The 27,173-nt window shown below is 43.0% G+C and overlaps 2 protein-coding genes across 2 annotated transcripts; both read right to left on the bottom strand.

The window, feature by feature from the left end:
* Window positions 1–5,882: 5,882 nt before the first annotated feature.
* On the bottom strand, window positions 5,883–15,140 carry LOC146165030 (forkhead box protein I1-A-like). Its single transcript, XM_083381778.1, has 2 exons — window positions 14,392–15,140; window positions 5,883–7,550 (listed from the first exon to the last, which is right to left on the bottom strand). The coding sequence occupies exons 1-2, from the start codon at window positions 15,087–15,089 to the stop codon at window positions 6,797–6,799; spliced, it is 1,452 nt and encodes a 483-aa protein (XP_083237904.1). The 5' UTR covers window positions 15,090–15,140; the 3' UTR covers window positions 5,883–6,796.
* Window positions 15,141–20,926: 5,786 nt separating this feature from the next.
* On the bottom strand, window positions 20,927–26,581 carry LOC146165029 (uncharacterized). Its single transcript, XM_083380915.1, has 2 exons — window positions 24,783–26,581; window positions 20,927–21,254 (listed from the first exon to the last, which is right to left on the bottom strand). Exons 1-2 carry the CDS (start codon window positions 26,579–26,581, stop codon window positions 20,927–20,929), a joined length of 2,127 nt encoding a protein of 708 aa, XP_083237041.1.
* Between the last annotated feature and the right edge of the window lie 592 nt (window positions 26,582–27,173).

Here is a 27,173-nt window from a genome sequence, read left to right as displayed (position 1 = left end):
AAAAATTATATCATATTTTCGTGCTAAAATATCGGGAGAACTATCGGCCTACATTTACCGATACCGATATATCGGTAGAAGCCAAATATCGGCCGATATTATCGGTGAACCGATATATCTGTCTATCTCTAGTTTTTTACATCTCGCTCAAAATTGGGCCTTTGACAAATAGGTTATTCCTGTTCGCATGCAGCGTTTTCACGTTGCAAGTTTCGCATCTTCGGATACTTTTTTAAGTGGTCCGATGAGCCAGTCCCTGTTTTGTAATGACTTAAGTCAACCACTTAATTGCACAAAAGTCAAATTGCGGCTCTGATTTTTCTCCTTTCGGGTTATTTTTGTTCACCGTCGAGGTAAACGGAGTCGACAAAAATGTTAAACAATGGTTTGCGAGTAATCTTTAAACGTGCCGTTGAAAAAGGTCAACTATATCCTAATTAATTAATGTTTTACGACAGTGAATTGCAGTTCTGAAGACTGAAATATCGCAGTTATGAAGACTGCCAATTGTAAATAGGGCATAACTTGTTAAACGAAGCCAAGCTAAACAATCCTAACTCAATAAATCTTGGTCACAAACATTGAACGGCAGAAACCAATTAGGAAATAACAAACTGCCCTTGTATCATTTTTCAACTTGCCGTTGATTGACGTGCCCTATAAAAACCCGCTAAACCTTGGCAATAGGATCAAGCCAGAAGGCGAAACAGACAAGTTCGCGCCTCTGTTGTTTACCTTTTTCGGGTCCGGCCGTGATTTGCAACGATGCCAATCCTAGCGTGAGAGACACAAGCAATTCGACTCGTTTCCCTAGCTTCTGTTGTCGCGCTTCGCCTAGCCTTACTTCAATCAGTGTTTTGGACGAGCCCAGCCATCCGAGGCCATAACTCAGGATACGCGCGACCTGCGTAGGCTGAGATTTGCTGGTTAACGCTTAAGCTTTACCGTCATGCCGTCTTCTACCTTTTCTTGTTTGTGGCGCCTTTGGATCTCGCAGGTGCGAATTGATGTTTTGTGCGGGTTCGTTTGCTGTGTGTGGATTGTCTTATATACACCCGTTAAGAGCGAGCGCGATTAGGCCTAGGATCCAAATGGTCGATTTATCAAAGGACATGCGTGTTTGCGTCTTTTCCCACGTCAGATGTTTCTCTATCAAACGGCAACTTTGACTTGGTTGCCGTTAATTTGTTTTGTACATACACAGTGTCGTGTTCCCGCAAAACGACTTGACGTCATAACCTTATCCCGTGACTTTCCAGCCACATTGATTCAAGAACTTGTTCCAGGATTTTTGCGTGTAGCGAAAGTTTTATAGGTAAGTCAATAGAGGAATGAGATAAGTCTTAATCTTGAAGTAAGTTAAGAACTGCACTTCCAGAGGCATACTAAATCACGCTTGGCATGTTTTGTTGGCAACAGACTCATTTCAAGTTTGTACAAAACATATATATATTTTTTCTAAGATAGTTACGGCTCCAAACGTTTTGTTTCCGCAAACATGTGACCAAAGTTGATACCAAAGGTCTAAAGGCAACATTTCCATCTTATTGCGTTAATTTATAGCCGCCTCCTATATAGTTTTAACAGGGCCCCAGCATTGATACAAACACCAGCACATAGTTGTGCAAAAAGGCTCTTGTTTCCCCATTTGTTTTCCTCCACCCTTGCTCTCGCGTCTCCATTTCCTTTTCCGGACACTTAAGCCCTACGTCGTTATGTGTTACGGGCGTTAATTAGTCGTCCAACACTTTCGATTATTAGTCATCGGGTTATTTTTGCTTCCACCGACGCCCGACAGCGACACGTTTTCGCTCTTAAAGCCGCGAATCGATATTCCGCAATTCGTCGCGCGGGCCACGGCGTCAAAAACTATTTTCCCTATCGTCAGCGGCGATTTTTTTTAAATTCTCCAGCAATTACAGCTCGTCTGTTTATCTGCACGAATTCTGCCACGCTCATACCCGGTTCGATACGAGCTAACACCGACTGTATAGCGCCAATTCAGCACGCTATCCCGTTGGCTGACTGGCAGTGATCGATATTTGTGCTGTTGTCATCGATTCTGAACGGTGTGCCACTGCATATAGTTTGATTTGTGACCTAAACCCGGTGTTACGGGATGTACAACGTTGTTCCAACGCCATGGTCCTGGGCCTGTGGCATATTTTTTTTCTGATTTAAGATTTTTGCATTTTAAACGCTGGAATTCAAGCAATACATGAGGCGTATAGATTCCCATTTATATTTCTTTCAAGTTTGACTTTTTTTGTCTTTTTTCTGTTTGAAGATTTTTAATTTTCGCAACTTTAACGCTGAAACTCAAGCGATAGGTCAAAATTATGTTTTAGTTGTTTCTTTATTTTACTTTGAAGACTTGGTTAATCGCAATTAAATTAAAAAACATTGCATGGATATAACAAATCATACAACACACCTTTCAGGGCCAGGGGGGCAGCGGTAAAATTTTTGAACTTTGACTTGGCCGCAGCGATACTCAAGGATGTGCGACAATATCTTATCGGCGTCCATACCCGATACCAAATTAATAGCGGTATTATCTGATACTGGACCGATCCATAACCAAATAATTTCAGCAGTTTAGTCATGTTTGGCATTCCAGTACAGTTGAAAGGCAATTTTCCGAAAAAACATTGCATTTAAATTTATGATAAATAAGCATTTCAGGACAGTATAACTCCGGTATAAGAATTTACAAGCTTGATTAATTTTGCTTGTTTAACTAAACTAATTACGTCATTTAGTATAGAAACGGTCGGGTGTACACTTCTGCTCAAAATATAAAATATCAACGTAAAACACAAAACATTGGACATACCTAGTAATAACCACTGTTCCAATAAACCGGGACAATTCGATCCTGCGCTAATTGACAAGTGACTTTGGCCGTCACGCTCTGTCGCGCCGTGCGTGCTCCTGTCCTGCCAAGTTCGATTTTGTGACGCGCGAAGAGATTCGGCGGCGACGGACCCGTCAGAACATGATACATTTTGTTGGTGGGCGCAATCGACATGTGACGCAGTAAGTGAAATGAGCCATAATGGTATGATTAGCGAAATTCAATACTGTAAAGCCGAGAAATTTCCAGTTGTAGAATTCAATTAATCATTTTTGATCATGACCTAAATCTACTTTAATTAAATTTCCTTTTATATAGTCCTTGCTACACACAAAAGACGACCCAAGTGGATAAATTGAAAATGAAAATCGGTTTGTTCAGATTTTAAAGATAAATGAATTTAACAGCGCTAACATCTAAAACACTATGGCATTTTAACTGCTCGGAGCACATTAGACACATACAGTTTTAGTTGGTATATCGCAACTTATGTCATTCTCAGATTAATAGCCGATGTGTGTAAGTGAATTTCAGTTGCAACAGATGCCTACATTTCTCAATGTCCAGATTTGGTTCCATTGTATATATTTTTAATGTCCGCAAGTGTAGCGCTGGTTTGTAAGCACCCCTCTGTGACATCTTACAAATCGCATCTCGGAATTTAAATCTCATAGGCTGGCCGCCACGTTCATTTCTTCCGTGTATAGGCAACGTTTCGCCGCATTGCCGATTCAATTTCGCGAAAACCCTGATCAACAGGCAGAGCACCTAACCCACCTAGACCCCTAGCCGACAGCCAACCCCTGACCCCCCTATCGCCTTGCCCCTGGCATTGGCGTCGCTGCGTTTTGGCTGGTCACGCTTATCCGCACATATGAGCGCTTTTTGCGGTCAACGGCGACACCGTTTTGTTCCCAGCATTTGTGCCTGTACTTGGCTCTTTTGCGAGAAAAAAGCCTCGCGACTTGCAATCGGACACGCTTCACGGGTCGGTTTGTCCATGCCACTTCACAGGAGGCCGACTGTAGTGTTTTTTCGCCCGTTTTTTTTTCGGCATTTCCTCTCGTTACGTCGAAAAGACAATGGAAAGTTGGCGCAGAACTTGTGGGTCAACTGTATTTCGAATGTAATTTGACCGAGGTGTTGAAAAAACGCAGCAAAGGCGTTAGGTAAAAAGCTTAAACCAGCCCTTTAAAAATAGCATGAAAACGGCGGATTCGGCGACAATTTAAACTGCAATTTTAATCAGACCTTTAAAAATCGTGGACTTTTTGATGTGGCGTGCTGAACTGGGCTTTTAAAAAGCGTATGAAAACTAGATTGGACAGCGTAAAAGGTCCATAAAAATAGCCAAAGTGTCGAAAAAACTTTGGCAAAAAGGTTGCTGTTGAACGTGACTAAAACTGGCCTACGATTGCCAGTTTACCCTTTTAATACTGTATTAAAACGGGTTAAAAAAGTTTATCTCCAGCAGATACTCAGCTGGTCAAATTGCACACAAAGCACAGCAAAGGCTCCAAAATAGCGCCTGTTCGAAAAGGTCATCAAAACTAGCATTTAGAAGGCCATAGGGGCGCGCCATGTCACTGTCCTGGGTCCTGGGGGCCAAGTGGCGTTGACCCGCAGCAAAAACACAACCCCGGCGAGGGTTGACATCGAAGTGCGGATTTAATTTTCACTCGACTGCAGACGGGTGGTAACATGAGACCGGTCGGAGAGCACGATTTTGACAAACCCAAGTCGAACGCCGACTCGTGCAGATATCCGGAGTGGGTTTGGTTAGACTGGCGTGCTGTTTTGTGTGATTGCGGGGCCCTCGTATATCGGGCGCTGGCTAATGAACCAGAAACGCGCCCAGACAGGTTGCCCGATTTTTCTTGCTGCTCCTGGTTCGCGTTAACCCCCCCTCCCCCGCTTTTTTCGGCTCGTGATTGCCTTCGACTGCGGAAAACCGTCGTTATAGTCACGCCCAATTTAACATGCGATACGGAATTGGGTTTGTTTCCGCTAGGTGATTGCGTTTATCTTGTACACCAGCATTTTTTTACTTGCATTGTGTGCTGCGTGTTGCAGCGCTATTGTCTTACTATAGGATTTGTTAAAAAAAAGAAAAAAAAGTCAAACACACTAAAATCGAGTGGAACCTTTGAAAAATTGTTTTTTTTATGTTGACGAGCTTTCGAACAACCATGCTTCATCAGGTTGGAAAAATAACTTACAGAGTACCTAAACGCACCATTTGACACCGGTGGCACTTGCTTTTAGATTTTGAATAAGACAAATACAGCTATCAACCAAGATTTTATCGCCTCTTTCTACCCAATGTATTTATTCTTTACATTCAACATTGTTTATACGGATTCAAACTAGCTTCATCATATTTAAACACTATAAGTGTCAACTTTATTATGCTTTTCCAATACAGAATCTTGACCTCCAACAGAACGCATGATACCAGCGATATATTGATATAAGTTCTAAAATGTTTTTAATAGCTTGAGAAGCGCAAAGCTTCGAACTAAAATAAGCCAGCAAGGTCTTAAAACCTAAATTATAAATTAGCATTTCGCCAAGTAAGTCTAATCAACAGATTTTTTATGTATAAATGTCATAATGTATTTCGTTTCTGTTATAAATCTACTTCGTTTTCAAGTCCCTAGAAAAGTTTTCCTAAGTAATCTTGAAATCATTTTGCTTAACCCAAACTGTTAAGTCAGTTGAACTATGGTTCCTTTATTCGATCATGTCGCTGTCCAGGTGGTTTGCAGAAAATTGCTGTTCTGCAAAAGTGGCAGCTTTAGAAAAATCCTGTAGACCCCTTCGGTATAGGTTACCAACTTACCATAGATAATAACAATTGGTATATATATGAACCCACAGCCCAGGTGCCAAGCCTTGTTCTAAATAACTTTGAAAGCATACTACTGAAACTATTTTTGTTGTAAAGTTAGCTGTGCAGCACAATTTCCCATGTTCAGATGTGTCTGAAATAATCTCGGAAACATTCAGTCTTTACTTTGGTAGTTTAATGTTTGCGAACGGAACAGTAGTGATACGCGGTCAAAATTTATGTACACGCTGCATAAACAAACAAACAAAAAAACATAGGTAAATTCTAATACTCAGAAAAGAGAACTGGAGAATTTCGGAAGAAGACTAAATAATATAGTTGTGCGTTCAAAGATGTATACCTTACTACACAGGAAGCGCCTTCGCGAAACACAACACAGCACCGCTTAAAATATTTCTGAATGCTTTCTTTATTCCGGAAATGGCGTAACTAAGTCCAAGTGGGCTAGGCGCCTACGTCGGCTGATTTAGGCGTTTTACAGTTGACTTTGAAGCTGGTTTTCAAGTTTGGAGACCTTTGCCAAACTGCAATTTCCTTGCAATTTTGTTTTAGGTAGCATTGTCGCTCAGATTTTTCATGGAGCCTGCGGCTGAATTAGGGATGTTCGGTACATTTTTTTTACCAAAATCCAATAAATAGTACGACTATTTGTTTCAATGCCACATGACGTCATTCATATGGTCAAAAACGCAAAGGTGATGTTTAAGTAAAAGTTATAGGTAATATTTTTCAGGTTATTAGGCTACAATTTGCACCAGCTTGGGTAAAATATAATATGCTATCAAAATTTGTTAATTTAAGTTTAAATTGTTTAAGTTTTTAAGGACAGAGGCTTAAATGCACAAACTAACTTGGAGTCGGATAGGTATGCCTAGTCCTATAATACTTAGTATAGGTCGAGTACCGGTAATACCACATGGTACGTATCCGCTTTAATAAGAGTGACGTCATTTCCGTTTACACCGTGAATCCGTGCCCGTGGATTCTCTTCCAAGGAAGCCACATTTCCTGTCCCAAAGCTTTCTCGCAGGAAGCGCTGATAGGAACCTGGACGTTTTATCAAAGCGCTCTCCAATATTAAACCCAGCTCACATACGCGTGTACGGGCGCTGGATTAAGTTATTGACGCTAAAGTTGAACTGGCGCTGCGGTGAAGGGTACTGGTGCGACTGGCCACCGAACCCGGGCGCTGAAAACGAGTGGCCGAGCGGATAGTGACCAGGATACTGTCCAGCAGTCCCTTGCGCCGCCGCCGCTGACCCATGGTGAGCGAAGTTTGTATAGCGGGCTACTTCCAGCTGTGACTGGCTGACGGCCGGGCGAAACTCGGGCAGAATGCTTGCGGCCACTGCGGCGGAAATACTACCGCTGTTTGCGTTAGGAGTTGTAGGGGTGAGCTGCTGCGCCTGTGAGGTTTGCTGCTGTTGTTGTTGATGTTGTGGGTGGTGGTAATGCTTCATCTCGTGAGGCAACATGTCCACGCTTGATCCGTCCGAGTGCGCGCCATTTTGCGCGGCGTGCGGCGAGGTGAGACCAGGCTGCTGCTGCTGATCATGTAGCAATTCCTGACCCTCACCAGCGCCCATAGACGCGCCGTGGGCTGGTGAGGTGTGCGATAGCTGTCCCGTGGATGCATGAAGCTGGTGCTCGTCTCCCCTTTGCTGTTGTTGTGCTTCACCGTATGTCATTGTGTCCGGCGACTGGCTGAACTTGTGCGAGAGCGAAGAGGCGGCGTAGGATGCGGCGGTTGAGTAGCAGTGCGGTATCTTGGGAAGGTTAAAATCCTCCGGTCGGTCCGGCTTGCTCTCGGTGCTTTGTATGTCCCTGCGCTTACGGCGCCTCCTGTGGAGAGATTAAGATTTCTATGTTTAAAAGTGCGCCAAAGACTGAAACTTAAGTCAGTCAAAAAGTGAAACTTTTGTTAGTCAAAAAGGTGAATCCTTTGGCTGTCAAAAACTTAAAACTTATGTCAGTAAAAAAATTGAAACTTATGTCAAAGGTTAGGAACTTGAAGCAAAATCGGAGTATGTATCCTGAAATATTTATTTTCACAGTTTCGAAATCACTGATTTGATCGAAAATCATCGAAAACGAGTAAATTTGATGACACTTGTCAGTATAGAGAACTTTGTCAAAGTCCTAAGGGTGTATGCTGGCCGCTGGTGAAGATATTCCCGCGTGTATTTTGTGACACAACTAATAATTAAGAGGGTATATGCAAATCTAGGGCGCTCGACATAACCTTGAGAGGTTGGTACATTGTTTGGGGATAGCGATTAGGCTCAGCAAATCTAGGGCGCTCGACATAACTTTGAGAGGTTGGTACATTGTTTGGGGATAGCGATTAGGCTCAAGAATGTGGTTGTTATTATTTCTTTATATACAAAACTAACTTTCCGACCCAACCACCTACTCATAGCCGACCGGTCGATCGAGCGTCCATTCATCAAGGTGGCAAAGGCGAAGCAGCGATTTATCGCCTGTTTACACCAAACGCCGCTATATTAATTAGCCCGGGTAAACAGTACAAGTGCAGGTTTGCCCGCAGCGCGAAAACAACCCGACCCGGGCGGCCATCAGCAATCACAAAAAAGTTCGCCCTAAAGTCGCTGCTTTGGCCTTCAGATTGCGGCCTGCTTGAGTGACAGGCTTCCTCGGGTCCAATTATTGCCGAGCGTCGCTCATAGAGTGTTTACGCCAACATAGTTTATCGCGCGTCGGCATCGCAGTATTCCGACGAAAAAGCGGGTTCGGACCTTCGACTGTAAGTTCATCCAAACCAGTGCCAAGTGGCGACGGTGCTGCGGGCAAAAGACCTTCGCAAAACAGCATTGGATCGCGCCGCTAATCCGCTCCAATCCCAACCGAGTTTTTTGCAATAAACGCAACTCTAAATAAGGCGGACTCTATCTGTAATGACCGTTTTCCCCTTTTCAACTTGTTTTTACGCCGTGTTTGGATCTTGGTCGGTGTTTCAGTACATTTGTTGTGTATACATTGTAAGGAAGCTCAAGGGCATTAATCACAGTCTGGTTTTGTTTTTAAAGTGTTTGTTCCCCGGGTTTCTATCTGTTATTGCCTTTAAATCTCAAACGCAATTACCTGTAAACAGTTTGTATCTAATCTCAACGAACTACACGCCGCTTTTCATACCCCTATAGTTCGGTTTTGACTGCAAAACAGATGTTGTCCAGTATTACAACCTGATTCCATTTTCCAACTATTTTATGCCTTTTTTTGCCCCGTTGTTTTCACTTTACAAAGCGGTGGTAAAGGCTAACTAAAATCGTTCAATGTCATTTTTCCCGATTATTCCCCATTTTCGTCAAACCTCTTTATTAATTTTTACAACCAAGTAAAGTTAGACTTTGTACAGACATATTTTAACTGTCAACTTCTCTCCCTTATCTTTTAAATTTACCAAGCAACCGCCAAATTGTCCCTTAAAACAGAGCCGACCGTTTAAGAGTGCAAACCGGCCACGAAAACGGGCCGAATGCCACATTTGCTTATTTTGCAGTTTGAGGTTGCGATTTCGTACTTGCATCGGCAACAAAATTACCATTAGGCTGCGTGACATTACCTAATACCTACCGCCCTTTCCCAGCTATGAAAATGTACCGAAAACACGAACACGCGCGTGCATCCATGAGACGAAACCGCCAAATCTTCAACTGTTTACGCCAACTAGTCGTAGGGCTCGTTAGCCGATGACGCGTTGAGATTAGGCATTTTGTTAAGAAATCTGACAGACTCTTAAATTCTTTTAGCGACCTATACGCTGACCTGTAGGGAACGTGGCCGGCGATCGTGCAGCGATACACTGGTGACCTGTTTGTCGGTGCTACAGAACTGAACCTTATTGTCCCGGCAATGTTTTTCGCCGTTCTATGACGTTCACGTTTGATAAAATTAACCAAATTGGATGAGCGTTGCAAAATAGTAATTTTTTCGGTGTTTTTGTGTCAAAATACATAAAGGAATAAGAATTTAAGCAACTGATTTTTAAAGGTAAACTCAACCTTGTTTTTCCAGGCTATTATTCGCCACTGTTTGCTGTTTTCGGATTAGCTTTGAAACATTAAATCCGCTCTAAAAGGGCTGGCAAGACTGGTTTCTATAGGGATTTTGCGCAAAAATCGACCCATCAACATGACAGAGTAAGAAATATCGCTGCTCAGTTATTGGCCGCAAAAATTGGCCAATTGACAGTAGAAGGCCCCCAAAAAGCGCGGTTAAAATGGGAGCCTGGACCTATTTGAATGGGCTATGCTAATGCCTCAGAAAAGTTCATCTTCTTCACTTGTTTGCGGCGAATTGATTTCTCGGGGGCGTATTGATGGTAATCGAAATTATTGGATTATCTTGTTTACCAGCAGCAGTAGCACAAACCAGCAGCGGTATTGGGCGTTCAGTTGACAAAACGGCTCTAGCTTATACCTGGCAATACTGTAATCTATTTTCACATCAAACGCATTGACACAAGTCAGCTGTGGCTTCGCGCATATAATCTGTCGCGTCACACAACTTGTGCTTCTTTGTATCCAAACACGCCATTTAAATCGACACCTGCTACCAGTTTCGGTTGTGTAACAACACAGGGCGATATACCATTAGTATAGCGTGCGGTGCTCTGGTCTAAGGAATATAAATTTTGCAGGTACACTTTTAAGGCAATGGCTGTAAATAGCACAAAAATATAAATTATTTGGTGGATATATAGTGTACATTTAAGATTCATATACTTGCCTGCATCCGTGCCTTCTTTGTTATCATTTGTAAAATTAATAAAATTACAGCTGCACATTTGTGAATCTTTCGCCAAGCACAGTTTAAAAAACAAAAAAGTTTGTTAAAAAGTTTTTAGCTTTTGAAGATAGGGCAGACCGCATGCCTACTTTGTTATTATTTGCAAAGTTACTATTGCAGCTGCACATTTGTGAATCACTCGCTGGAACAAGGTTTCCAAAAAAAAAAAAAAAAAAACTCTTTAAAAAGTTTTTCATTTGGGCTTGACTTATTATTGGTTTGACGAAAATGCGCCTGCGCCAGGTGTGAAAATCCTCAATCACCGCCTTTTGTTTATGTTCACGCCAATAGGGGCTTCCGTTGCGGCAAGCGGCAAACGCGTCGCTTCACTTCCGGGCGACATTAATGTCGCCAACCCGTACGACCGTCAGTCACGTTCATTGCCAGGCAAGAAAATAACCCGTTGGGTGCAACTCCCGTGAAGAAAGGCCGAGAGATAATCAAGCGTCGAGCCGTTTCAAAACAACCAATATCGAGCTGTGGTGCCTTAATATAAGTCGGGGAAGTTTGCCAGGGGGCTGCGCGGGCCCTAACCCCAGTCCCCGTATGGGCGAACGTGGGAATGGCGGAAGCGTGTCGCGTTACTGTGACACCTGCGTCGGCCCACGGCGTGTGACCGTCAATGCTTCTATGGGAAGCACCCAGGTCCCTGAGGCTTCGGCCCCAAGATTCAAACTCTATTGCTGGTGACCGTAAAATTGATCGGCGTCAATTTAACAGGCGAGCGCCCCGTGACGATTATTTCGCGGTCGGGCGCAATGACGAAGCCTTAAAGCGTCGCCGAAGCGAGCCCGAGAGGAATTCGTTTAATCTCTTTACGAATCGCGATCGCCTTTTGCCCGAGTGTCCTCGTTAATTTGCCCAGCGCCAGAGTTCTTAATCTACTGTCGAAGAGCGATCGCTGTCGAAAGGCGCGCGCCCACGCGATTATCCGGCAAACTTTGCGATTTTCTGACAGCATTTTTACCGTCAGCCTGAACGTCAGCGACACCCGTGTAACGCGGTTTAGCCTTTCGCGTGTCGCCTAGTGTCCTGATAATCTCTTGGGACTCAGCTTAAGCCAAAAAGCGTGTTAACGGGTTGTTGTTTTTGTTCGGGCAAATTGCCGGGGTGTAAACTGATTATCTTATTGGTATACAATGATTTTACGTTTCGTTACCTTAAAATAAAGTAAATTACATTAATATGCGATGCTTGCAATTGATTATAACAGGGTGTGTTTGCGTAAATCCCCAGAACATTTTAAATAACTGCAAAAGTAGGTCTAAACCATGCTTATTTCTAATCGCTTCTTTTTTATTTTAGCATAATGGTTGGAGGTTGTAGTTAGACGTAGTAAGAATATCAAAGCCCATACAGAAGGAGGTAGCATTTTAAACCTTATGAATAACTCTTTATTCATTTTCAACATTTTATTTGAAGGGACATTCAAAACATTCCAAATGGTAACTACTTCTCTATGGGCTTTTTGTTCTGTTATGATTCCAATATGTGCAACATATATACTGCCTATCCGTGAACGATTTTCAGTCGGGGGTAGAATTGCAATCGACATTTTCAATCATGACGTCACGTATCTACGGGGGTGCGCGCGTCTGTAAAAGGAGCCCCAAATTTACGTAGCCCCTCGAGGGGCTTTAGTGCTCAGGGCGCCGCTTTGCGTCTCAATCTATTGTCGACCGCCTCAGCCTCTTGCACCTGAACGAAGGTTTCGAGACGACTGCTGGCCGTGGCCTGGTGTCGTTTTACTCTATAGGAGCGCCGTAGAAATGACTTAACTCTGTTTAGCTGAACTATCGGTTTTGACCGCTGAAACAACTGCTGCTGCTTTTTCGCGTTACGATCGCTTTTCCCGCATCTGCGCTATCCGATGAGTTGTTTACCTTGCCGAGAGTGTTTTTCAGATTGTGTGCATTTTTTGTTGTTTTTTTAACTAACAAGTCGACGGTTTTTTTGTCGCTGATGAAACGCGGTACTATATGATTGTTGTTACTTCGTTGGGCGTTTAACCTTTTTAAAAAACATTTTCTTTACGGTTGTTATATCTTTTTTAAGTTGCATTTAAAAACACACTTTGTTTCGGAGAAGCAACGATTATTCTAACAAGTTTTGGAAAAAAAAGTAACTGTTCTATTGTGATTATAATTTTAATTGGTTTTGTTAAATTATAATTTATAGTAAGCATAGATTATAAATTCCAACGTTCAATGTGGCCATAAAAAGATTTCCACCACAACTCTTAGTTCTCTGTAGCTGACTAGCACCCGATAATTTATAATTCTTAGGATGCGAAAACCCTTTTTAGATTGGATTTTTAGGTTTGAAGCTGCATTTAAAAACACACTTGTTTTGAAGCAGCCACGAAATTTTTTAGACAAATTTAAGAAAATTTAAAGGTATTATTAATCGCTCTAATTCCATAGTTCAATGTGGCCACACCACTCAGCTTTTAATCCGAATTCCCTTAATCATGTGTAACTGACCAACAACTCTCGGTGATTCTAAGGATGTCAAATCTCTATAAAAATGCTTCTTAGAGTTGATTTTTTGAAATTGATTTGCGTTGATTGCCACACGCGTTAAGGTGCGTCGTAATGCGTTGCTGGAATGGGCGATGACCGCGCGCTGCCGATTGTTATCTAACAATCGCCTGTCACTCGGTCGCGTTTATGGCAGAAAGGAAAATTTCCAGCGATCTCAAGAAGAGATAGCGACGCGAGCTAGATCTTAATCCGCTTACGTCGCATGTAAACTGTTTACTTTCGCGTTTCCTGCGCTTTCCGTCGACGCTTGTTTATCAAAAGCGAAAATCGCCCGATTTTGTTCCAGTACGTCCGTGCTTGGAGCTATTAATTAATTCGCCGGAGCTGAGGAATTTCGTGCCCTGCAAACCGCAATCGCATCAATACAGGTTTTGTGCTTTGCAACCTGAACGCTGTTTTTGAAGTCACTTCACGGGAATGGCGACGACGCTTGTTAATTTGTTTCGCCTATACGCGCGACAGTAGAGCGACGTTTGTTTAAGATGCGCGGTAAGGTAAATCCAGACTTGGTACAAGTTTGAGTCTGAAGCCGGAACCAAAATGGCCGCCGCTGCCCGTCGTATCGTCTCCCGTAACTTTCACTTATAACCCGCGAAAAACAAGACAAATCGTGGTCAACACCTCTTTAGTGTAAAGGCGTAAAGCTGAGAAAGGACTCGTAATAGTCTTTAAACTCTATTTTGCTAAACGATCGACTTTGAAATTTTCCCCTTTAAAAATTTGTTCAGAGTTTCCGCTCTAAGACAAAAGTCTTGAAATTAACCCATACCCAGTGCGTTTCGGGTCGTTAAAGGATGTCTGGATTTTTAATTTCCCATTCCTTCTTTGAAATTTTCGTTTTTCAATCTAAGCTATTCAAATTCTAATCCAAATTGTTCTTTTAAATAGAAACCAAATTGGGCACAAACAAGTCTAAATAGAAATTTTAAGGCCATACGCCGTTATATAACATCTCCATAAAGTGTTGCAGCTATGCATAATATTAATTGAAACAGCTCTTCTGACTATTGTAATGATACTCCAACGTTTAGACATATTACACATGTCGCCTTTTATCAGGTTCAATTAAATTGTTTAAGAATACAGTTACCCAATGAGGGCGACTTGTAAAGGACGCCCAAAAAATTGGAGCAAAAATTAAAAGCTCCTGTGGAGCCTAATGGTTGGAGGTTGTAGTAAGACACATTAGGAATATCAAAGGCGATACATCAGTAGGTATCGTTTTGAACTATGTTGAAAATGATTAAAGAGTTATTCGAAACATTCAAAATGATGCCTACTTCTGTGTGGGCTTTGATATTCTTACTACGCAAAAACTTTTAGTTTCTCACCTGAAGTTTCCGTTGTCGAACATCTTCTCGCAGTTTGGGTCAAGCGCCCAGTAGTTTCCCTTTCCAGGGTCGTCCTCATCACGAGCCACCTTCTTGAAGCAATCGTTCAGCGACAAGTTGTGTCTTATCGAGTTCTGCCAGCCTGCTCTGCTCCGCTTATAGAAGGGAAAGTTCTCGGCAACGTAACTGTAAATGCCGGACAGGGTCAGTTTCTTTTCCTTAGAGTTCTGAATGGCCATGGCTATGAGCGCAGAGTAAGAGTAGGGTGGTCGCACCATCTTGAACAATTCAGTTTGGCTGCTAAGAGAAAGCCAGGGGAAGTCGCAGCCGAATCCTGTGGTGTGATGAGGAGAGGCGTGGTGTCCAAACAGTTGTCGTTGACCGGCCGCAGCAACCGCAGCAGCGTGGTGGTGACTTGTACCGTAGCCTTGCATATAGGACGAGTTGTAGGGGTTGGTTGCGGCCGCCCATAGGTACGGGTTGGCCGCCGCGGCGCCGTTCGAGTACTCAAGAGAGTAATGGCCGGGATGCGATGCCCTAGAGCCCGCCATGTGAACGTTGCCGGCCTGGTAGAGGTTCTCGTACATCGAAGGCACGTCGATCATTTCCTGGGCTGTTGGCGCGTGCGAAGGAGTCGGTGGAAAGGTTGAGTTCATTGCTGCGGTTACGGAGCCAAGGTGTCGGTCCACTAGCACCATAATTTTGCGCACTCAAAAATCTTATTTTGCTTGCCGATTATAGTTTAGTCTAAAAACCTGCAAATGGCGAACCGACAGCTTTAAGGTTTTGTCAAAATCCAATATAAACGTTTCTTTGCAACGATCAAATAAAAACACAAACGAAGTATTTAGATAATACTAAAAAAACTGCCTATAGTAAAATATTTATTTTTCCTTTTTTTTGACTAAATGCGCTCAGGCTTGTAAAGTTTGAATTTAATGTCGGCTAAGATATTTTGCAAAACTGCAACTATTTCATCTAAAGTGCTAACTGCTAGTTTGAGAGACCGTTGGAAAATTAAAAAAAAACGTTTTCTTTCCCTTGAAACACCTTAAATATCACACTGAATGCGTGTATATAAAACAAAATCAAAAAGCAAAATCTACTTTCTATAAACTTAGTTTTAAAACGACCTTTGAGCAATATATGCCAGCGGATCTCATCACGATAAATAATTGCAAAATAAAAACAAAAATCATTCAACGTATAGAATGCACATCACACCCATGTAAAAGTAAGTATAGCATTTTGTAAACATTTCGAAAAAACAAAAAATCTTTCAGCTATTTGACTGAAATAAACTAGGCTTTCGGCTTGTACGCATCGTACCTCTGCTCAACTTTTCTCGGTTTTGCCTTCATTAAATCTTCGCCCCTCGCAAAGGCTGCTTTACCCTTTCTCTGCGCGGTGTCACTGCGCCCTTTCCCCACCCCAGCCCCCGTACTTAAAAGACACCCGACACCGCAAACTTTCCACCGACTGCTGCTGCCCTGGTGCGCCAGGCCACCGCTCCGCGTCTGCTGTCCGAGTCGCGGAAAAATGGCGAGAAAAAAGTCAGCATGACTCTTCTCTACGTGTTTCTGTACGGTTTAAACTTTGTTCGAAATCTGCACTTTTTCAAAGTTTCTGCTATTTGTATTGCGTCGTCGTTAGTGGATTTTTACCAAACTTTATAGTTTTGACATATTTGAATTAAATCTAACGCGCGTGTTTAAATGAACGGTGCCTAATTCGTAGCTAATACATAAGCCGCTTATTCTTTGCGGAAAACAATAGCTGCTCTTTAGTGCACTCGTGCGGGCGTTGTGCGCTATTGTCAGGCGGCTCTATAATTTGGTTCTAACCAGTTAAAGATTGTAACGTTAAGCGTTCATCTATTTGCTGCACTTAGACAGCCTGCGATCACTAATCTAATCGATTATTTTGTTTATGTTTACATTCAAAACACCAGAATTTCCCGCAAATCCCAAAAACAGTGACGCAATTTACAGGGAAAACCTGAATTCTCTCACGCCCCGGACAAAATTAAAACGCGCGCCATCGTCGATTCCTTAATTTTCGCGCCTCGAAGCCTTTTGATCCCATTCAATTAGCCGCATCGCTTTATTTAGGCAAGCGATTAGCGTTATCACAGCTATCAAAGCGCCGCCGTGTCAGATCAAAGGCCGTACGCGTGTTGCGTCGCCTTTGACCAAACAAAAGCCTGCCAAATTACCCGGTGATGATGCGGCTCCCCTTGCATTAAAAACCTGCGTCATCCCAGTTCTTGTAAGGCCTGACTTAAAGAAAAAACGGCAAATTTTGTTGCTACAGTGTTTGCGTTACTTTACACTTATAATGGGAGCTACAAAATTGTGGCAAAACGTTCGACTTTGTCATCAGCATTTTTGAAATGTTTATTCGTATGCGTAAATTTTAGCCATTCTAAAGTCGTAACTATATACATCACAACAGCGCACTAGGTTGACAGATCCCTAATCCGGTGACCAATTGGCCAGTATCGTTTGTTGTTTTTATATTTGCCCGATATTGCAGAACTTCAAGTTTGTCTTTTTTTCAATATTGACCAAGCTAAGAATAAAGCCAGTTTAAATCCTCGTTTTAAATCCAGCTCGGACCATTTGCTACAATGTTTCATGTTTAGCGTGTCATTTAGTTGTTCATTGCGATTTAGTGCTCTCTTCTACGCTAATTTTTGTGTTGTTTTTGTTTCATTTGTATATTTCACAACGGCTCTCAAGAAAAACAAACAAACAGCATACTGGTTTTATATTATTTTGGGTCACTAGTGTGATTTCAAGTAAAATATTTTTTCCAGTTTTTTGTAAAAATGGCACGAAAACATAACCAACTGTTATTTTAAAACAGCGATTTAGCTGGCCCGGGCAATTCTTAATTGCGTACGCGTAAAATTCCCACCATCGGTCCATTTTCTGCCATAGTACGTACATAGGATCTCCAATTGACTGACTTTCGCCGTCGCCGCTGCGCCCCAATATAGATTCTCGCCCGGTGATGCGAGGTTATGCTTCGTTAAACAAGATATCTTGTTTCCCTGACGTTTGAGTGCTGTCTATCCGCTCGATTTTTTTTCCCTTGTGCCTAATTGCGGACGCCATTACGTCATATTGCCTGGGATAGTTTCAGGGTGAATTTTGGCAGTGACCTGGGCATGTTACATGGAGAAATGGCGGTACCCCCGTAAAATGTTCAACGTTGCAAATATCATGTCTCAAAAAGGTTTTTGTTAACTTTTATAGTATGTTTTAGCACGCTTGACGGAACCTTATTACCCTAAAAGGGTACGTATAATAAATGTCATGTTAAATTCAACTATATATACGTTTATACGCGGTAATGTTTTCCGCCTATTAAACATTGACTTAGCCTCGAAAAAAGAAAGACCTTATTTAGAAAAAAAAAAATTCAAAACTAGAAGTTAAACCAGATAAACGACATTTTATTCCCCGTCAAATTTAAATCATAGTTATCAGCTTCATTATAGTAAGCAGTTGTTCCAAACTAACAATGCAAGGGGTTGACCAGCAAGACATATTGATAAAGGCAACTTGTTTGATGGCGTAATTTCGTGACGTCATCCAAAATTATTTTCCAAACAAAAATCCAGGGTCCGCTCCTTGTTACTTGCCCGTTTTATTTATTGCTGGTTACACTTTTGAATGTTATACGGATATGAAGCTTACGAATCCTTTAGGTTTGAGTTACAAAAGCCAAACGAGCTAATTTCATCGTAGGCGACCTCCTTTAAAACCGTCTTCGTTTCCTTAGGCTTTGCAGTCGAGCGCTAATCTGAAGGGGATTTTTTCTCCCCAGCGAGGAAATTTCGTCACGTCCGCAATTGATATATCCTCATATGCTGGTTAGAATTCGACGGTCGCTTTTCTGCCGTTTACCAGGTACGCCTGATACACGTAGCGCCAGCTGCCTCCTTTAATTTCCTTATCTAGCGTTAATAAATACCTTAGCAAAATCACGCTTGTAATATAGAATTAGGGGAATCAGGTGGAACTAAAGTAAATTATATTGATTCTCGACAAGCTTTCGCACAACCGTGCTTCAGGTCAAAGTAGAAATGCTTTTGTTTGCATTCTGTCTTTAGTGCCACCTGATTACCGTATTTAGAATTAGATAAATACGTTCATTACAAAAATATAGAAGTATCATCCTTGCAAATCTAACTGACATTAGTATTGTTTTCTGCTGCTCGGAGTTTAATAGTGGGCGTTGTTGCCCACACACTAAGGCTATATACCACAGTCAAAAGTAGAAAAGCCAATGAGAAAATACTGCTTTCAATCTTTTATTAAACGCCATAAAAACGTCGTGTCGAAACAAGAGGCGCTTCAAGCTGTAATGGCCGAACTTTTCACATTGATTGCGGCTTTCGAACGTGAACAGGCGTCCGAAGGTGAACAAGCCGTGGTGCCCAGCTAAAAGCATGGAGAGAGGGTGATAGGCTGGGAAGGGTGCGCGCAAGAGAAGTTTGTGTATAACTATGTAGGTATATATATATATAATAAAAAGCAACACCGATGAAATGTGACAAGGCAACGGGGAAGAATTTTACTAAAGTGAAGATTGGACGAAGTGTTTTATGCTAGAACGTTAACAAAGAGAACGCGCATTCGTCTATGTATTTACAGCTGTACAAATCACAACGGGCATTTTTAACACTGTAGAAGATGCATCCAAACGCGATCATTCCGCACAAAGTGCTTGAAAATAAAAGCAAAAGATATAGAGAAGTAAAATAGCGAGAACGACAAGAGTACAACGACTGTAAGAGTTAAATAAAGACCAAGAAGGCGAAAGCATAAAACGGACAAGCGCAGGGTGTTTTTCCATAGACCGTGGTAGCCACCAGGGGGCGGAGGTAATCAGTTATGCAGACATCTCAAGGATTTTAAAGAATTGGGTTAAAACAATTGGATAATTTGGATCGATGGTCAAAGTCGCGTTTTCTAAAAAGTGTCGGAGCATATGTATGGAGGTTGTAGTAAAATATAGTAAGAATATTAAAGCCCATAAACAAGTAGGTAGCATTTTGAACGTTTCAAATATGTCTTTATTTACTTTCAACATCGGTGTTATTCGTAACGTTAAAAATGCTACCTATACTTCTGTTTGGGCTTTAAAAGTGGATTTCATTGTTTATATATAAGTCTATCTTCAAGGTTAGAGTGCCCGGCGATAACAAATCAGCAAAATAAATACATTCTGTCTATTTTTTTTTAATATAAATATTGATTCCGCGCCGGGCTCCAAGACACAAAAACTAGAAATCAAACCGTCAAAACACGCCGTTTCAAACGGGAAAAAAAAACAAAAAAAAACGTAATACTTAATTTCCTCTAAATCCCCTATACACCAAACGTTCACGTCTCAAAACACATATTTTCACACCAAACATAAATACATAATATATAAATGTTTATTTATATATATTATTATCTATAATACGCCGTCAAGGAGTTATATAAAAGGCTTGGTTCTCTGTGCGGTTAGGCGACAGAGAACTGTGCAAAACTGCATGTCATCGTTGCTACAAAGTGATACATCAATAACGGAACGACAGAGGACAGGGGGGTCGGGCGAATATGTACAAAAAAAAGAACACTCGAAAAGAAATTGCATCGTTTCGAAGACTGAAAGGCAGCTTTTCCGTATATTGCACTTAGAAAGCGGAAGATTGTTTTTTTTACAAGGCGGATGAAATATAGGCAGAAGAGTTGCACGTCTACACACATAGGGACGCAATGACTAAAAAGACGCGAAAAAAGGAGAAGCGATAGGGTTTATTTTCACCGCATTTTTTCAGCGACCTTTCTTTGTTGTTGCTACGAGTCGGGTGAATATAGCGTAATAAAGAGCTAACTATGGTGGTGTTTGGTCATGTATTGTGTTTTTTTGGTCACGTTGAAGCATGTTTACATTCGTATACATACAACCGTAAAGATTGATACATATCCTGAGTGTAATCACATGCATGCACCTCGGTCGAATATAGTAAGCATACAAGGAAAAACGGGGAACTTGATTGCTTTGCTAGGGAGAGCACACGTAAAACAACAGATCGGACTGGCGTTTCGACTTGACTTGGCGTAAAACGGAGAGCAGTGGTTCTTAACCATTTTGTATCGTTTTACCCCTGAGAAGGCCTAAATGGGTTTTAGTTACCCCTTCAAATTTCACAAACGTTTTATCACTTAAAGAATCAAATGAGCTTATAATGCGATTTCAAATAATTACTAAACCAATTAACGACTAGAAGGCTGGATGCTACACTTTGCTGTTCAGCGATCTAGTCCTGTATTATATTTCGCGGGCCTACGGAAAGGCCAGGGCTAGATTAGAGTATATATTTCATGACTAAATTGCATTTTATATCGTTGTCAAAGTTGCCCCCATATTTTCTTCTTTTTTTCCCTCCAAGGGGTGAAAACCCACAGGTTAAGAACCACAGGCTTGGTGAGAATAGCGTTAAATAGTTTATACAAGGCGGGTGCAACAAGCATCAGACGCTCGTAACGCTTTCAAAGGGCAAGCGTTCGAAGGCGTTTTTCACGACGCCGTGGCAATCGTCGATGTTCTTGGAAGCGGCAAGCGGTTCGAGCGAGTAGAGCGAGGCGTACGAGGAGTCGTCCATGATATCCGTCGGGTATTCCTGCTTAATGATATCTTTGCCCGACGCCTGATGCTGCTGCTGCTCTGTTAGGCTCTGCGTGGTGGCGACCAGCTGTTGTTGCTGCTGTTGCGAGCAAGCGCTCAGTACTGCAACGCCGCCACCGCCGTTTCGAGATTGGGCCACTTCCCTGATTTCCACCCTTCGCCGCCTGCGCCGTCTGGAAAGTTAAAATTTGGGTTAGACGGATTGCAAATTGAACTCAGTTTAGAATATTTCGCACCCCCCCATTGCTATTAAACCATTGAAGTCGCTCCAAACGATAGCAATTTTTGTAAAGACTGCTATGGTACATAGTGAAAGTCTGACATGTTTTTAGGTTTAAAAAGAATATATATCTACAATAATCGCTTCAACGTGGTTGCTATTAAACGACTTGAATCACTCCAAATAATAGCAAACTTTTTATAGGCAGTTGTGGTACATAGTGAAAGTCCGACATTTTATAGCTTTAAAACGAATATATTTCTACAATAATCGCATCAGCGTTATTGCTATAAGGGGCCAATGAGGCCATTATTATTTCTTAAACCACTTCTCTCATGTCCCAATTTATAAATTGGTTTGTGAAACGTCAAAATTTCATTAAATTGTACACATTTTAAGGTAGACAAACGAAGCATCATGTTAAACACAACGGCTGCAGACATTTTATTACAGAATAGATTCGTCTGTATTTCGGCTTCAATGGTATAAATTCTTGCTACTGTTCATGATAGAGCACAGCAAATGATTATCCTACTCATAACCGTAATGCGGTTGGGCGCGTAGACTATACATCCGAAAGTGTATCTCTCAGGTTGTGTGGTCTGCTGAATTTGTTTTTCGTAGCCCACTACTTGACCCGCATTTAAGGAACCACTGGGTTTACCAATAAGTTGTATTCCACTAGTTTGGCTGGTCGTAACCGACCTAACATAAAAGCGGACATAGCAATAGCTGTAAGCTTAACACTTTTAAATGTGTTGCGTCGGTACTTGCCCAATATTTTTTAAGTATGTCATGAGCATTGCCGGAAACGTATGCTTACAAAAGTATAACGGTAGGAAGCTTGATTCATTTATTTGGGCCACTTTGAATTTAAAAGACCTAAACAGATTGTTCTTCGGGTTCCCGTGTAATTTCTAGAACTCTGTTGTAGCAATGTTAGGAAGTAAATTACCATATACGTTGGTCCAACGAATCCAGATCCGGGATGTAGGTTTGTGCGAATAATTATTATTAATGTGCACTGGCTAGTTTTTCTGTGCTGCTGTAGGTTAAGGGAGGGGTACTGCCTATGCCACTAAACAGTATATAACCTGATAGATAGCTAGTTTATTTTTTTATAATTTCCGTGGATAGGTGCAAAAAAGCACAATGATTTGACATATCTGATGCATTTACAGGTATAAAACGACCGCTTCCTTCTAAAGTTACTGTCGATAAGAAAATAGAAACATTTCTGATAAAAGTAACTGTGACGCACAACAAAGGCCTGAGATTTTTTGTATGTATGATTTTGGCCCTTTAAATCGTGGACTTATAACTTTGTTCGTTTGTTATATAGACCCTTAAGCAGCTAATTTTTTCACAGGATTAAAGGACTGCCCACGTATTCCAATTACTGGCATGAGAAAAGTAAAAGTTACTGGATGTTTCGCTAGAGACTTGAGTTTTTTGTCTATATGCTCTGCGCGCTTTAAACATCAGCGTAATACGTCTTTGGTACTTTATATATCTTTGTACAGTGCGCACGCAAAAAGCTGGGAAACGGTTACGCACAGTTCGTGCTAAAACGCAAAGGCCTTACTTGCGTGCTTATGAACGTGTGGGCTGCCCTCCTCTTTAATGCGCGTTGCATTTATCACAGATGCCAGCGTAACGCAAATTAATGGCGACGGGTTAAACGACCTTCGGGTACGCTCGTGCTTCGGCTGTCGCACAAGAGAAACTGGTTTCAATAGTCGTTCGAATTAAGGAACTGACGAAGCCAATCTAGGCGAAATATATGTTCCTTTAGAAATGTATGATCCTAGTTTCACTCGGGTTTTTAAACGTCGAGTTCTATAGTTTATATACGCGTCAAGGAAGCAGTGATCGACAGGCAGAAACCTGCTGCCAATGGTTTTGGATTCCATAAAGTTACGCCCTTTTATAGTTCCGATAGTATACACTTGTACACTTAAGGCTAAATATGGTTTATGCATACGCAAGATTCCATCGTGTACCGGTGGCGTCTAACAGCATGTCAATAAAAAGGGGGCGTGTAACTTTTTTCGCGACTTTTAGCAGTTGAACAACAGGAGAAGCGTCCTCCACGCGACAGAGCGTCACACTTAGGGCAAGTAAATCGCACGAGCGGCAGACCGGATTTAAAGACCCGGTTGCGTGATCGCCGTAACAGTTCGAACAGAGCGTCACGTTTCCGCCAGCTCTCTACATCCTGATGTATGGGCGCGTCAGGGCAAAAGCCGCCGCTTCTGCCTGTGCTGCTTCTGCTGCTGCTGCCGAGAGCGGCCTCGTTAACTAGCGCGATTTCTGCGTACGTATGCTCGCCAGGCTGACAGCCCTGCCGCCCTAAGCGATTTCCTATTTCGGACGCAATTGCTATCTCTCGATACTGTTGTTATGCTACCGGTGGGTTTGGCTTGTGGATTAGAGAAAGCCCACTATGCCCCGTGAATCATACAGGACAGTGCTAACACTGCGCTCGGCCAATGATCAGTCGTGGGCGATTAGTTTAGAGCTCGGCTTCTTAACTGGCATATATCCTTATTAAATTAAACTTGTGGACCCCGTGATAATACGAGTGACAGGCATGTTTTTCCAAGGCCTTCATCTAAACCAATACTGCTGTTTGTTACATTCACCCGCTACAAAGTATTAGTTACTTGGCACATGTTTTATACAAAAAGTTTATCGCTGGGAAAAAAACAAAAGCTTTACTGAAAAAAATGTGCACCTCTTTGATAGGACAGCATGCAACCCCAGGTGAGAAGCCGTCATGTGGAGATGGCCCTCTATTTTATATTTCCAAATATACATTTATACCTCCTTACCTAAATTGTAAGCACAAAGCCACCCTTTATATTTGCATCCCAAATCCCAAGGGGTGTAAGCGTTTCTCAAGTATCTACAGATAGGATAACCTGGGCCTTTGTTTTAGGTCTTGTTTAGTAAAGTTAAACGTAAGTTGGTTTCTTTTACAAACTAGTAACACAAACGCACCGACACACTATGCTAGATATTTACTGTTTCGTCTAAGGGTAAACTTACAATACCAACCTATGGGTACTACTACAATACAATGATAGCTCTGGGTAGAATATCTACGAGATGACATTAAATCGATTGGTAACATTTCAACAAAAGTACCAGCCCTGGGTATCACTCAGTAAGACGCAACAAGCTTTAAAAGTTGATTTTCTGTTTAACACAAAACATATCATGCTAGACCCTGGTGGAGCCTCTACAATATCTAAAATGCAGGTAAATTCCAAACTTCTTCAACAACCCAATATCAAAAACATACATCGCCAGCCCTGGCCGAAACCCTCACAAGTTTAAAGATACACGCACAACTTTGCAAACGCCAACTTCCAGCCGAAACCAAACAAAAAGGCAAAAGTTTGCACCACCAACCCTATTTATACCGATCGTATTGAAAAAAAGTACACATTAGGAGAAAAAATCGCTTTGAACGCACCTGAAGTTCCCGTTGTCGAACATCTTCTCGCTTCCCGGGTCCAGCGTCCAGTAGTTTCCCTTACCAGGGTCGCTGTCGTGTCTCGGTACCTTCTTGAAGCAGTCGTTGAGCGACAGGTTGTGCCTTATCGAGTTGCGCCAGCCCGCCTTGCTGTTCTTGTAGAAGGGAAAGTAGGTGATCACGTAGTGGTAGATCTGCCGTAGCGTCATGCGTTTTCGCGGACTGCTCTGAATGGCGAGCGCTATGAGCGCAGAGTAGGAATACGGAGGTCGATTGCTCCCTTCTTCGTCTTCTTGCGAGCCGACCAGCTTCGATTTATCCACGAAACAATCGGCGTCGAGACGCGCAGCGTTCGCGAGATTGTTCTCGTCCAGGCAGCCTGGGCTCACGGCCTGACACGGCGCCAGTCTAGTGCCATCCGGCGCCGCGAACGAAACTTCACCGGCGCCGTCAGGGAAGACGTGCGACTCGAAGGATTCCGACTTGATATCTTGATTCCCTGTAAACGCCCCTTTGCTGTAAGGTGGAGGATATGTTGTGAATGACTGCTCGTCACCGGACTCGGGAACCCCGCCTACGTAAAGTAGCAGGGGAAGCTTTGAGGCAAGGCTGCTGGAGAAGCCGTCCTGGCTTGTCTGGACTGTTCGTTCGGCGCCGCTGTACGGCATAACCTCGCTGCAGCTGTTCGGGAACATGCCGCCGCTTACTGCTGCTCCCTGCTCGCCGAAGCGCCCGTACACAAAGCAGTCGTTCTGGCCTTCCAAGCCGCAAGAGCGAAAGTCGGACTTGATGTCTGCCAGGTTCGTAAAGGTGCTCGCCTTCTGCTCTTCGCCTGGGTTGTTGTCCCAGTTAAAAGCGGTGCCCGGTTTTCGCTGCAAATCGCCGACCGGACTTGGGATCTCAGAAGCGTCGACTTCAGGGCCTTGCATGCTCGAGATACACTCAAGAAGCGGAGAGAGACTAGGCTCCTGGGAGCACTGCTCCGGGAACTGGTAGAGGTTTGGGAGGAGGGATTGCTCCTGGTCGGGAGAGGAAAGGCGACCGGTCGGAGTGAGACCAGAGCTGGACGTGGAGCGACCTGACGACACTGAATGGAGGCTGTTCCGTCGCATGTCGTTCCATTCGAGGTCCGTGTACTTCTGAAGGCGCCCGAACTCGTTTCCGAGCATAGCAGGGTCGAAAAATGGCTGAGCCGCCGGGGGAAAGCCGTGTAAAGCTTGCATATCGTGACCGTACGGCCTCGGGGCGTCGAACTGGCAAGAGCTGCCAAAGGGCGCCGTTGAGAACGGGGTATGAGGGTTAAACGGCTGCTCGCCGACCGGCGTAAGATCGCTAGTGTCTGAGAAACCGCCGCAGGAACGCTGCCTCTCCAAGCCCCCGTCGAGTGCTTTGTAGCAGCCCCACTGCTCCTGGTGACTGCTGGCTGTTGTTTTTACTGCGGGGTTCGTCTCCCTGCCCGGTTGCTGCTGGTGACAGGGGGCTATCAGCGAACGGGAAATGCTGACGTCGTCGAACGGAAAACTAGCGCCGCTGAAACTGAAGCGTCTGACGGCTGCGGAAACGGCAGACGGCGGTTCTTTACTCCCGCGGCCGCGACTGCTGTCCAGCTGTATCATCTGCACGCCGGAGAGGTTTCCTTTTTGCGTTTTGTCTTCGTTCTGTTGCTGCTGTATTTGTCGCAGCTCTAGAGGCTGGAGAACGGCGCAAGAGCCGCCCCGACACGCCCTCTCCATAACACCTCCACCGCCAGCCGCGCTCAGGGAAATGCCGCTTCCGTACATTGACGCCGTTTCAGCCATTTTTCTTGCCGCCGCTTCTGCTGTGCGTTTCCTTGAGTTGGTCCACTGTCATTTATACAAAACGGCCGCTACTTTTAACAGTTGGGCCGGCCGCTTTTTGCTTGGCTTGTGTATACCATGCGCCGTATCCAGTTTTGCCCGCTGAAGCTTTGTGGTCCAGCAGCTATATTCTTACCAAGCGCATTCGCTTCCGCCCATCGTTTTCTTTCTAACCTGCGTCAAAAAGTCGGTGGTTTAAGTTGTTTTTCAAATTGCTGTGGTTTAAATGCCCACAGAGGCGAATGGAGAACAGCTAAGCGGGCGGATCACCCTTGTTTGTAACTTACAGTTCTATATTTTAACACATTTGTGGGATAATTATAGAAACATAAGCTGACATTACCTAAATATCATCAGTTAATCGATAAAAAATATTCTTTCGAAATAATAAAAATCGATCTTTCTGTGCTGACGGGCCAAACGTTTTGAGACCTACATGTCTATATTTGAATAACTTTGCTGTAAAACTGCAGGCAATAACTACTGCTGTTTAACTAAATTTATACGGAAAATGTTTCTATTCTGGTTGAAGTGCGTTATAAACCGACGGTTC

This window comes from Ascidiella aspersa, chromosome 2, assembly GCF_963924565.1.
Source record: "Ascidiella aspersa chromosome 2, kaAscAspe10.2, whole genome shotgun sequence".
NCBI lineage: Eukaryota > Metazoa > Chordata > Ascidiacea > Phlebobranchia > Ascidiidae > Ascidiella > Ascidiella aspersa.
This window is presented reverse-complemented; position numbering and strand designations above follow the sequence as displayed.

Coding starts and splice junctions, on each gene's coding strand:
- LOC146165030 (XM_083381778.1), bottom strand. CDS start 15,089: ATGGTGCTAGTGGACCGACACCTTGGCTCCGTAACCGCAGCAATGAAC. Junction 7,551..14,391: donor TTCGACAACGGAAACTTCAG/GTGAGAAACTAA, acceptor ATCTCTCCACAG/GAGGCGCCGTAAGCGCAGGG.
- LOC146165029 (XM_083380915.1), bottom strand. CDS start 26,581: ATGGCTGAAACGGCGTCAATGTACGGAAGCGGCATTTCCCTGAGCGCG. Junction 21,255..24,782: donor TTCGACAACGGGAACTTCAG/GTGCGTTCAAAG, acceptor TTAACTTTCCAG/ACGGCGCAGGCGGCGAAGGG.